At 41.3% G+C, this 12,949-nt stretch overlaps 1 protein-coding gene across 7 annotated transcripts in view; it reads right to left on the reverse strand.

Annotated features, from left to right (window-relative positions):
* LOC132824521 (golgin subfamily B member 1-like) overlaps positions 1-12,949 on the reverse strand; it is a 263,280-nt gene that overhangs the window by 171,378 nt on the left and 78,953 nt on the right. For 5 of the 7 annotated variants that reach the window (XM_060839154.1, XM_060839156.1, XM_060839155.1 and 2 more), the window contains 4 exons: positions 11,264-11,379; positions 3,154-3,271; positions 2,982-3,073; positions 491-635 (listed from right to left, as the gene is read on the reverse strand). In XM_060839154.1, the coding sequence (XP_060695137.1) occupies positions 491-635; positions 2,982-3,073; positions 3,154-3,271; positions 11,264-11,379 (471 nt within the window). Of the gene's footprint in view, positions 1-490; positions 636-2,981; positions 3,074-3,153; positions 3,272-11,263; positions 11,380-12,949 lie in introns of those variants that run through there. The other 2 variants (XM_060839157.1, XM_060839158.1) reach the window with 2 other exon arrangements.

Here is a 12,949-nt window from a genome sequence, read left to right on the forward strand (position 1 = left end):
CTTCTCCTGTTTCTGACTGTAAAAGGGAACTAAAGTTGTCTTCACTCATTTTTTTCTTTGTTTCTCGTGTATTCTATTTTCCACCTCTTACTCAATCACTTTACCCTCCTTTACTGAATTCTGAAGTGCTCTCAATCCTCAGGTCTACTGTATTTTTGGCCAATTTGTCTGCCTCTTCCTTAGATCTACAACTATCCATAATTTCTCTTGTTTGCTATGGTCAGGTCACCTTTTCCTGTCATTTTCATGCCAGACAGCAATTAACAATTTCCAAGCACTTCAAACTGTAATTACCTGAATACATTCTGGAAATGTAAGTGCAAGGTCATGTAAACTCTGTTTCAAATAGCTACCAATATTTGGCATGTCAATTGGAATTAACTAAACAAACTGGACCCTAAATGCAGAGTAATTTACCAATTAGATTACTTATAATTTTAAAAAAAACTAATTTTCACCAACTAGGAACGTCAGAGCCCCATAAATTTACCTTCTCTTTCTTCCTCAATTTGTGTCATTCGTAATTCCAGGACAGCCCTCTCCTCTTTGGCCTGTCCCCTTGCCGATTCAGAAACCATTTCTTGCCACTCAAGCAGCCGACTCTGCAGTTCTTCAGCACTGCCGGATTCACTTGTCTACAGGGACATAATGCACGTCTGCAGTCAGGTATAAGTACAATTCAATAATTACGCATTATTCTTGTTAATGTCATTACAATTGGGAACTGATAGCCAACGACTAACAATCAAGCCAAATTGCTACTCAATCATACTTGGCTAACAGTGTAAAATAAGGTAATGCATCAAACTACTGCTGGTGCAAAGAACTGAAAGGCCACCTTCTGCGCCATCAATTCTGACTAGCAAATCTACTCTTCTTTCTTGAGTTAATGCAGTCATAAGAAATTCTGGTCTTCAATTACTTATTATTTCAAATAATGTGATGTGGGCATTCAGTATTTGCATGATCTCTTTTAGAGGTATTCTAATCAGTTTGAAAATCCATCGGCAGAGTTTTCTTTAGACAGTGGGATTTCCCACCCAATCCTTGTCAATTGGAGCAGCCCCACAGCCATTTTACACTTCAAGCAATGGCAACTGACTGGAGATAGAACTTCTGCCCACCTCAAAATTACTGGCTGCTCACATTGGTCACAGCTCTGTCATTTCACCAGTGTAATGGGTGGGACTGGAACAAAACTGAAAATGTGTTGCTGGTTAAAGCACAGCAGGTCAGGCAGCATCCTAGGAACAGGAAATTCGAAGTTTCGGGCCAGAGCCCTTCATCAGGAACAAAAAGAAATTCCCAGATTCTAAATTCCAGACGAGGTAGGCTACCTCATGACAGGAATAAGATGAGGTCCTTGAAAATGCCAAAGAAGGATGATGTCTTGACGGAGAAGCCGGAGGCATGGATCGGTGAGGTGGTGTGGAAACTGGGCCCTTGCCACAGGCACAGACAGGGTGGCACAGTGGTTAGCACTCACAGTACCAGGGACTAAAATTCGATTATAGCCTTGAACAACTGTCTGTGTGGAGTTTTCCCATTTTCCTTGTGTCTGGAAGGGTTTCCGTTGGGTGCTCTGGTTCCTCCCATAGACCAAAGACATGTAGGTTCGGTGGAAGCAGGAAGGTGGTAGGAAAGCCAACCAGGAAATTTACAAGTCACTCCACAAAACCGCTGACATGATCAATAGAATTCTTCCAGTAGATGAAAGAGACATTGCAGTAGATAGCCCTATAGTACGTAACTCTTCAAAAATCTTACGTTTCAAGTTGCTACTACAGAAAACTACATAGATGAATTTCTCAAATCCTTATTGCTCATGATATTGTAGATTTTCATGAAAGAATACCTTTACATCAACAGTACAATGGAAGATTTAAGTCCTCACTTCTAACATTGGTTTGAAAGAAGATATTTTGACCGACCGTGTAGTAAATGTACCTTTTCTTTCTTCAATACACAGGTGGTTGTGATTAAGATTGCTAGCATTTATCCCCTTAGGCTCTTGTGGTGCAGTGTTAATGTCCCATAGCCCTGGACTGGGAGGCCCGGGTCCTCATCCTACTTGCTCCAGAGATGTGCAACATCTCTCGGCAAATTCATTAGAAAAATAGGTTAAATAAAAAAATTAGGGTCCTCTTGCAGTATAGAGATAAGTCCCTACCCTTGGGTTCAAGTCCTACCTGCTCCTAAGGTGAGTGACAACATCTCGGAATAAGGTGATTAGAAAAATGTTTGTTTTAAACTAAAGGGCTTTGTGGTGCAGTGGTAGTGTCCCTACCTCTGAGCCAAGAAGCTGAGGTTCAAGTCACAACCACTCCACAGTGCATCATAACATCTTTGAATCATCTTATTCACATATACCTTAATAAATCTCCAGATTTCAAGGAGATCTGGGTTCAAATCCCACCTACTCCAGAGAGTGAGGCAACATCTCTGAACAGGTTGATTAGAAAAATCTTTATCTGCAGATTTTCAAGAATACATTTTTGCTGTTTACAACAAATTTAGTTATCTCATGTCAGCTACATTATTTACTCTTTCTTGCCAACAGGTCATCATCTTTCAGTAAAACATTATCATTCAAACGTTGGCTGCAGAACTTTCTGAAAGACTAAGACTGATTCAAGAATGCGCGAAAGCACCAGTTATGACATTAGGTAATTATAGCAGGCATTTTCAGGCCAAATGTATGCAATAACATATCTGGAAACAAACAATTTTTTTTTAAATATGGAAGCAGGATGACACCTAAAGTGCAGATATCAAGTCAGGTAAGCAAAAGTGTCAAGAAAAATAGAGAAAACAAACTTTGTCAAATACTCCACAGCATTAAAAAAGTGTACAATTTGCAACAATAAAACTTAATCTGAAAAACAAATCCATTGTGACTGTTAAGATGATACAACTTGTTTTTACCAGCCCATAACATTGTGTATTAATAAATTACAGACAACACAAAACATTTTGCAGACCTGGGAAGTTGCCTGTTTGGTCATCTGTTCAAGATCTGCTTGCATTTTCTGTTGCTGTTCTTCATACAGTTCTAATTTTGCCAGAAGCTCCTCTGCAAGAAAAATCCACCATTCTCACAATGTTTGGAAGAACAAAATGACAAAATAATTAAAAACCAAATCACTAAAGTACCATTTTGCAGTCTTAGCTTTTCAAGATCATTCACTTTTTGTTCAAGATTTCCTTTCTCCTCTTCCAGTTCTGCAACTCGGTTTTTTAGGATAATTTGCTCTTGGTGAGAAGTTCCAGTCTAAAATGAAAATGAAATGTAGTTAAAAAGGTAAGGCTTTTCTTTACATGAGTGACATAAGTGCAGTTCGAATTACAAATAGGCTAAATACCTATTCAAACAGTTTTTATGCAAGTTCTTTCAAATTCACACTTGTACTTAGTATTTCACTTTGTCCTGCATTCTCATGCCAATTCCCCAACATTTCATGGTTTGTAACAGTTAACAGTGAATCTGTTGGCACCAGTAATTCTGCTAAAGCAGCAAAAAGCCAGACTTAACAAATTTGGCAGTGTGGCAGACGACAAGGGCAAAAGGAAGAAAAAGATTTGCTGAAGAAGTAGATAAAGAGTAGCAGTCACATAAAATGGATTGCATTCATTTGTTGGATTGAGTGACTTATTGGTGTCTCAGACTTATTGGTGTCTCAGACTTATTGGTGTCTCAGACTTATTGGTGTCTCAGACTTATTGGTGTCTCAGACTTATTGGTGTCTCAGACTTATTGGTGTCTCAGACTTATTGGTGTCTCAGACTTATTGGTGTCTCAGACTTATTGGTGTCTCAGACTTATTGGTGTCTCAGACTTATTGGTGTCTCAGACTTATTGGTGTCTCAGACTTAGCATTTACTGCACAGGATGACACCATTTGGTTTATCACATTTGCACCATTTACCAAGATTTGAGTAACCCCATTTTCCAGCACTTGGCCTCTAGCCCTGACGGTAAAGAGAATGCAAGTGAACTTAGAATGTAGAACAATACAGCGCAGAACAGGCCTTTCGGCCTTCGATGTTGCGCCGATCTGTGAACTATTCTCAGCTCATCCCACTACATTATCCCATCATCATCATCCAGGTGCTTATCCAAGGATTGTTTAAATCTCCCTAATGTAGCTGAGATAACTACATTTGCAGGTAGGGTGTTCCACACCCTTACCATTCTCTGAGTAAAGAACTTGCCTCTGACATCTGTCTTAAATCTATCACCCCTCAATTTGTAGATATGCCCCCTCTTACAAGCTGACGTCATCATCCTAGGAAAATGACTCTCACTGTCTACCCTATCTAATCCTCTGATCATAGATTAGATTACTTACAGTGTGGAAACAGGCCCTTCGGCCCAACAAGTCCACATTGACCCGCCGAAGCGCAACCCACCCATACCCCTACATTTACCTCTTACCTAACACTACGGGCAATTTAGCATGGCCAATTCACCTGACCCGCACATCTTTAGACTGTGGGAGGAAACCGGAGCACCCGGAGGAAACCCACGCAGACACGGGGAGAACATGCAAACCCCACACAGTCAGTCGCCTGAGTCGGGAATTGAACGCGGGTCTCAGGCGCTGAGACAGCAGTGCTAACCACTGTGCCACCGTGCCGCCCCATCATCTTGTATGTCTCTATCAAATCCCCTCTTAGCCTTCTTCTTTCCAATGAGAACACACCCAAGTCTCTCAGCCTTTCCTCATAAGACCAGGCAACATCCTGGTAAATCTCCTCTGCACCTTTTCCAATCCTTCCCGAAATATGGCGACCAGAACTGTACACAATATTCCAAGTGTGGCCACACCAGCGTTTTGTATAGTAGCAGCATGATATTGCGGTCCCGGAACTCAATCCCTCCTCCAATGAAACCTAACACACTGTATGCCTTCTTAACAGCACTATCCACCTGGATGGCAACTTTCAGGGATCTATGTACGTGGACTCCAAGATCCCTCTGTACATCCACACTACCAAGAATCTTTCCATTGACCCAGTACTCTGCCTTCCGGTTATTCTTCCCAAAGTGAATCAGCTTACATTGAGCTGCATTGAACTCCATTTGCCACCTCTCAGCCCAATTCTACAGTTTATCCACATCCCCCTACAACCTGTAACATTCTTCAAAAACAAATCTAAATACCTAAATATCTAAAAATATCTAAATACGCTGGGGGTTTCTGATTCAATCACCTTTGCAGGTCGTGAGTTCAAGACTCCCAACACCTTCTGGACAAAAATAAGTTCTTCTCAATTATCCTCTTAACCTTCTACCTATCTTTAATCTATGCCATCTGGGTACTGAGCCCTCTAGTAATGGAAAAAGTGTCTCTCTACTCAACTTTGGAAAGGATGAATATAGATAAGTCTCCTGGGCCTGATGGCATTTACCCCAGGATCCTATGGGAAGCTAGGGAGGAGATAGCAGAGCCATTGGCCTGGATTTTTATGTCGTCATTGTCAACGGGAATAGTACCAGAGGACTGGAGGATAGCGAATGTGGTCCCATTGTTTAAGAAAGGGAGTAGGGATAGCCCTAATAACTATAGGCCAGTGAGTCTGACTTCAGTGGTGGGCAAAGTCTTAGAGAGAATGGTAAGGGATAAGATTTATGAACATCTGGGTAGGAATAACGTGATCAGGGATAGCCAGCATGGTTTTGTGAAGGGCAGGTCGTGCCTCACAAACCTTATTGAGTTCTTTGAGAAGGTGACTAAGGAAGTGGATGAGGGTAAAGCAGTAGATGTTGTGTATATGGATTTTAGTAAGGCGTTCGATAAGGTTCCCCATGGTAGGCTAATGCTAAAACTACGGAGGTATGGCATTGAGGATACATTAGAGGTTTGGATTAGGAATTGGCTGGCTGGAAGGAGACAGAGGGTAGTAGTTGATGGATTATGTTCATCTTGGAGCGCAGTTACTAGCGGTGTACCACAAGGATCTGTTTTGGGACCATTGCTTTTTGTTATCTTTATAAATGATCTAGAGGAAGGACTTGAAAGCTGGGTAAGCAAGTTTGCGGATGACACAAAAGTCGGTGGAGTTGTGGATAGTGAGGAAGGAAGTGGTAGGTTACAGCGGGATATAGATAAGTTGCAGAGCTGGGTGGAAATGTGGCAAATGGAATTCAATGTAGCTAAGTGCGAAGTCGTTCACTTTGGTAGGAATAACAAGATGATGGATTACTGGGCTAATGGTAGGCTACTTGGTAGTGTGGATGAGCAGAGGGATCTTGGTGTCCATGTACACAGATCTCTGAAAGTTGCCACCCAGGTAAATAGTGCTGTGAGGAAGGCATATGGTGTACTGGGCTTTATTGGCAGAGGAATTGAGTTCCGGAGTCCTGAGGTCATGTTGCAGTTGTATAAGACTCTGGTGAGGCCTCATCTGGAGTAGTGTGTGCAGTTTTGGTCGCCATACTATAGGAAGGATGTGGAAGCTTTAGAACGAGTGCAGAGGAGGTTTACCAGGATGTTGCCTGGAATGGTAGGAAAATCTTATGAGGAAAGGCTGAGGCACTTGGGGCTGTTCTCATTGGAGAAGAGAAGGTTTAGGGGAGATCTGATAGAAGTGTATAAGATGATTAGGGGTTTAGATAGGGTAGATACTAAGAACCTTTTACCGCTAATGGAGTCAGGTGTTACTAGGGGACATAGCTTTAAATTAAGGGGTGGTAGGTATAGGACGGATGTTAGGGGTAGATTCTTCACACAGCGGGTTGAGTGTTCATGGAATGCCCTGCCCGTATCAGTGGTGAACTCTCCTTCTTTATGGTCATTTAAGCGGGCATTGGATAGGCATTTGGAAGTTATTGGGCTAGTATAGGTTAGGTAGGATTCGGTCGGCGCAACATCGAGGGCCGAAGGGCCTGTACTGCGCTGTATCCTTCTATGTTCTATGTTCTAACCCATCCATACCCCTCTTATATATCTCTATCAGGTCCCAACTTAACCTTTGCTGCTCCAAGGAAATCAGCCCCAGCCTATTCAGTCTTTTGTCATATCCTACTGAGACAACATCCTGGTAAACTTGCTCTGCACTTTCTCTAGTGTAATCACATCCTTCCTACAATGTTGCAACTAAAACTGCACACAGTACTCGAGTTGTGACAACCTAGTGTTTTATACAGTCCCAACATGATCTTCTTGTTCTTACATTGAATATTGCTAATAAAGGGAAATATCCCATATACTTAGAATAACCACCTCATGTGCCTTCCTTGCTATTTGTAGGATTGTACACCAAAGTTCTTCTCATCTCCAGTACTTTCCACAGTCTGGTCAATCATATTGCTTCACTTACTTTGTTCAACCAGTTAAATGTCTGCCACTGCTCTGTGCACCTAATCAGTCTGTTAATAGCCTCCTGCAATTTAAGGCCATAAGATATAGGAGCTAAATTCGGTCATATGGCCCATTGAGTCTACTCCGTCATTCACTCATGGCAGAGATGTTTCGCGATTGCATTCTCCTTCCTTCTCCCATAACCCTTGACCTCCTTATTAAGAATCTCTCTCTTTAGGATACTCAATAACTTGGCTTCCAAAGCCTTCCGGGTGCCATCCTGGAAAAGACTCTTTTAACCTTACTCTGTCATTTGCCAGGAGAAAGTGAGAACTGCAGATGCTGGAGATCAGAGCTGAAAAATGTGTTGCTGGAAAAGCGCAGCAGGTCAGGCAGCATCCAAGGAGCAGGAGAACCGACGTTTCGGGCATAAGCCCTTCTTCAGGAATGAGGAAGGTGTGCCAAGCAGGCTAAGCTAAAAGGTAAGGAGGAGGGACGTTGGGAATGAGGAGATGACCTGGGGGGTACAGTGAGAGAGGGACTCACTGAAATCCTTGTAGAGGGAGGAAGAGAGCTTCTTCAAGGAAGGGATCCTTGCAAGAGGATTTCCTTGTAGAGGGAGGAAGAGCGAGTCCCTATCTGCACTGGCTTTCCTTTGTTTAACTTACTCATTACCTCCTCAAAGGATTCTAACAGATTTGTGCGGCATGACCTACCCTTCACAAAGCGATGCTGACACTGTCCTATTCTACCATGCACTTCTACATACTAAGCAATCTCATCCTCTTTAATGCACTCTAAAATCTTAAAGTCAGGCTGAGCGGCCTATAATTTCGCATTTTCTGCCTCCCTCGCTTCTTAAACAGGAGATTTGCGTTAGCCATTTTTGAGTCCTCTTGGACATTCAGAAATCACTGGAGTCAGAGAAAGATACCTCAGCTATCTCCTTTCTTGATCAGACCCATATCAAATGTCATGCGAAACTCCATGAAGACCACATCAATACTATTAAGAGTGGTAGACGGGTTTTAATTTAAATAAAAGTGAAGAGTGCTTTTTGGAAAGGCAAATTAGGGCAGCACTTATACAACTAATGGTAATGCCCTGGAGAGTGTTGCTGAACAAAGAGATCATGGAGTGAAGGTTCATAGTTCCTTGAAAGTAGAATCACAGGTAGACAGGATAGTGAAGGAGGGGCTTGATATGCTTGCCTTTATTGGTCAGTGCACTGAGTACAAGAGTTGGGAAATCATATTGCGGCTGTAACAGGGCATTGGTTATGCCACTTTGGGAATATTGCACTCAAGTCTGGTCTCCCTGCCATAGGAAGGATGCTGTGAAACTTGAAATGATTCAGAAAATATTTACAAAGATGCTGCCAGGGTTGGAAGGTTTGAGCTATATGGAGAGACTGAATAGGCTGGGGCTATTTTCCCGAGAGCATCGGAAGCTGAAGGATGACCTTATAGAGGTTTATTAAATCATAAGGGGCATAGATGGGGTGAGTAGCCAAGGTCTTTTCCCCAGGGGGTAAGGGACTCCAAATCAAGACAGCATAGGTTTAAGGTGAAAGGGGAAAGATTTAAAAAGGGACAACTTTTTCACGCAGAGGATGGTGCATGTATGGAATATGCTGCCAGAGGAAGCGGAGGCTGAAGAATGACAACATTTACAAGTTATCTGGATGAGTATACGAATAGGGAGGGTTCAGAGGGGCCAAAAGCTGGCAAATGAGACTAGATTAATTTAGAATACCTGGGCAGCATGGACAAGTTGGATCGGAGATCTGTTTCCATATTGTACAGCTCTATGACTCTAACTTCATCAACACCTCTGTGGTTATCTCAAAAAATTGTCAATCCCAACATTCCCTTAACAAATGTGTGCTGGCTATGCTTAATTTAGTCCATGTCTCTACAAATGCAGATACTGTATATTTACCTCTCAGAATTCTTTCCAATAACGTCTTCACTTACTGGACTGCAATTTCCTAGTCTATCCATTCTCCGTTTCTTTAATAATGTGACAATATTAGCAGTCCTCCAGTCCTATGGACCAGGAGGATTTGGAAATTACTGCCAGGGCTCTGGCTTTGAGTCTCTTAAGGTAGTGTGTGTATCTCATGCATTTAGCACCTCTTCTCACTCTGAGTTTCTTCTAATATTTTGCAGCCTACCACCCTGATGTCTATACCTCATTCTTACCTTTTATGAAAACCGACACAGCATGTCCATGTTTTCCAAGTCCGCACGTAGTCGTCTTTATGGTTCATCTTTCCCTAGTTATTCATTTTTTTTTAATTTACAAAACCCCTTTTAATTTTCCTTCAACTTACCTGCTATTGATTTCTTGTGCAGGGTCCTAAAGATTTTATAATTTCTCGTTTAAGAACCTGAACTTGTTATTCTCCTCTAGGAGAATTATTTATTTATTCTGAATTAATTCACAGGATGAGGGCTTTATAGGCCGAGGCCAGTATTGATTGCCCATCCCAAATTGCACAAAGGGCAGTTTAAGAGTTGCGAGGTAGTTTCCATCATTAAAGGACATTAGTGTATCAGATGGGTTTTCCAACACTTGACAACAGTTTCATGGTCATTACTAGACTTAGTTCCATTTTTTAAAATTGCATTCAACTGCCATGGCAAGATTTGAACCCAGGACCCAGAACATTACATATTTCGCTGGATTAACAGCTCAGCAATAATACCACTAGGCCATTGCCTCTGCTATGGTTCCACCTTGTCTTCATTGAAATATATTTGCCCCGTACTTTCGCTATGTCCATCTTCAATGTCTCCAATTGCTCTGACAAAGTTTTAGTTTTTTCCCAGTTTAGAACGTTGGTTTCCCACCCTTCCTTATTCTTTTCCACAACCCTTTTTAATCTAACTGAGTTACGGCCATCATCCTCAAAATGCTCCCCTAATGATATACTTCACACCTGCTGAGGAATATTTCCAAATATTCAGTCCAGAAGTTGCCTCCTCCCTCATTCAGCTTTCTACATACTGGCTAAAAAAGTTCTCCTAGAAGCAATTTAAGAACCTTGCTTTCTCCCCACATAGTTTACTAAAATATGATAATAATTATTTGGGTAGTTAAAAATCTCCTCTGTTAATGCCTTATCCGTACAGTTCTGTGAAATGTGTTAATGTACTTCTTCCAATATACCTGATCCTCTATCTCTCCCTGAGGGTCTACAGTATGCACCCAAATGTGTTTTTGCCTCTTTTGTGTTTTTCACTTCTATCCAAATGGTTTCATTTCATAATCCTTTCATGAGATCAACCCTTTTCAATCTATAAATGATTTCTTAATCAATAATGCACCACCCTCTCCTATTGCTCTTATTTTGTGACTATAACCAGGAATGTCATGCTGCTAATCCTGCCCATCATTTGGCCAAGTTCTGGTCATATCTATGACATCATATTCACAAAAGTCTAGCTGTACTTTCAGCCCATCTATCCTACTCCTTAAGCGCAATTACAATTGTACAGATTTAACCTGGATAAGCTTACTTTTTACTTATCTAGTCACTGAGCCTTCGAGACTCTCTCATGTTTTAACTTCTAATTTGTCTCAGCCTGTCTCCCCTCCAAACGACTTGTCAGGAGCCATTCCCTTGCCAATCCAGTTTAAATCCTCCCATTTCCATTTTACATTATCTAATGTAAGGTGTAATGGCTGGTGCACTGAGATTCAGGCTTTCTGTCCATCACGCAGGAAAGTATTCCTTTAGAAGGTTCAGCTGCTATAAAAGACTTACTTTTGAACAGAGATTACAGTTGAAAAGCTCTCTTGACTTCCGTTGTAAGGAAGGAAACTTCAAGGATTTATGAGGAAAAAAGGGATCAATGTTATCCTATTTGATTATGAGATTATGCCTTGCATTTTAATTCCATCCAAGACAGACATGCAGTCACCAGATATTAGAGGTTTAGATTTACACGTACAATTGCGTTCCTCACATCTTCTTCAGCCTGCCTGATTCTGGATTTGGACCAAGCTTTCATTTTCAGGAATTTGGCCTCTGACTTAGCAACCTCTTCCATTTTAAGCTTTAGTTGTTCTAGAAAGAAAGTAAAACTTAAATAAATATATTGATCAGACATCTCAACAATCTCACTAACACCATCAGAACAAACATCAATAATTTGTTAAAAACTGAAAGAACTACAGATGCTGGAAATCAGAAACAAAAACAGAAATTGCTGGAAAAGCTCAGCAGGTCTGGCAGCATCTGTGAAAAAAAAATCAAAATTAAAGGCAATTTAAACTTCTACTATAAAACGTATGGCAGTTTCCATTACAGTTCGACTATTATGATGGCTTCCAGTAAAAAAACCTGCTTGCATCTGACATGTTTTTCAGTATTTTTCCCAGACATCAGTAAAAAAAAATTATAAATACAAAAAAGTGTTATAAATACAATATTGCACTAAGTAAACCAAAAAGTATTGTACTTATATCACATGATATTTGTCCCTTCTCGCCACTGATATGATCAACACTGTCATTCTGTAGCTCGAGAATGAATTATAATGCCTCAATACATAGGTTACTAAGATACAATATTATCAGACCAGGACTACATTACAGCATTGTTCCAAATTAATCTCTTAACTTTGTGTATCTGTGAACCTGCAATGAATAAGTTGATTCCGGTTTTAAATTGTGGTTAACAATTGGTGGCTATCCTTACATATAGTTCTTAACCATTTTTACTTTCATACTCAATTACGATGTTAACATCAGAAAAGCCACCAATATTAAAACACAAATTATTGATATCAGAAGCATTACTTGCATAAATGCATTGAATAAAATTCTGTTTGCGTTTTATTTGTTGGAGGAGTAAACCCTCATCTGATAATTCAAAAAGTTGCCAATCAATTCCAGAATCAAATTGGAAGTGCAGTGGACAGCCAAGAAGGTTACTTAGAGTACATGAGGACGTTGATCAGCTGGATGGTTGGGTCGAGGAGTGGCAGACGGAGTATAATTTAGATTAATGTGAAGTACTGTATTTTGCAAAGGCAAATCAGGATTGGACTTATACACTTAACGGTAAGGCGAGTGTTACTGAACAAGGAGTACAGGTTCGTTGTTCCTTGAAAGTAGTCACAGGTAGACAGGTTAGTGAAGGTAGCATTTGGTATTGATCATCCAATGAGTATAGGAGTTGGGAAATCCTAATGTGGCTGGACAGGACATTGGTTAGATCAGAGTGGTGTTGGAAAAGCACAGCAGGTCAGGCAGCATCTGAGGAGCAGGAAAATCGACGTTTCGGGCAAAAGCCCTTCAACAGGAATGGAGGCAGGGAACCTCCAGACTGGAGATATAAATGGAGGGGTGTGGGGCTGGGGAGAAGGTAGCAAAAAGTACAGTAGGTGAATGGAGGTGATAGGTCAGAGGGGAGGGTGGAGTGGATAGGTGAGATGGGAGATTGGCAGGTAGGACAGGTCATGAGGACAGTGCTGAGTTGGAAGGGTGGAACTGGGGTAAGGTGAGGGGACAGCAAATGAGGAAACTGGTGAAGTCCACATTGATGCCCTGGGATTGAAGTGTTCGGAGGCGGAAAAACACCTCATCTTCTGCCTCGGAACACTTCGACCCCAGGGCATCAATGTGGACTTCAC

The sequence above is a fragment of the Hemiscyllium ocellatum genome, chromosome 18, assembly GCF_020745735.1.
Source record: "Hemiscyllium ocellatum isolate sHemOce1 chromosome 18, sHemOce1.pat.X.cur, whole genome shotgun sequence".
Taxonomy (NCBI): domain Eukaryota; kingdom Metazoa; phylum Chordata; class Chondrichthyes; order Orectolobiformes; family Hemiscylliidae; genus Hemiscyllium; species Hemiscyllium ocellatum.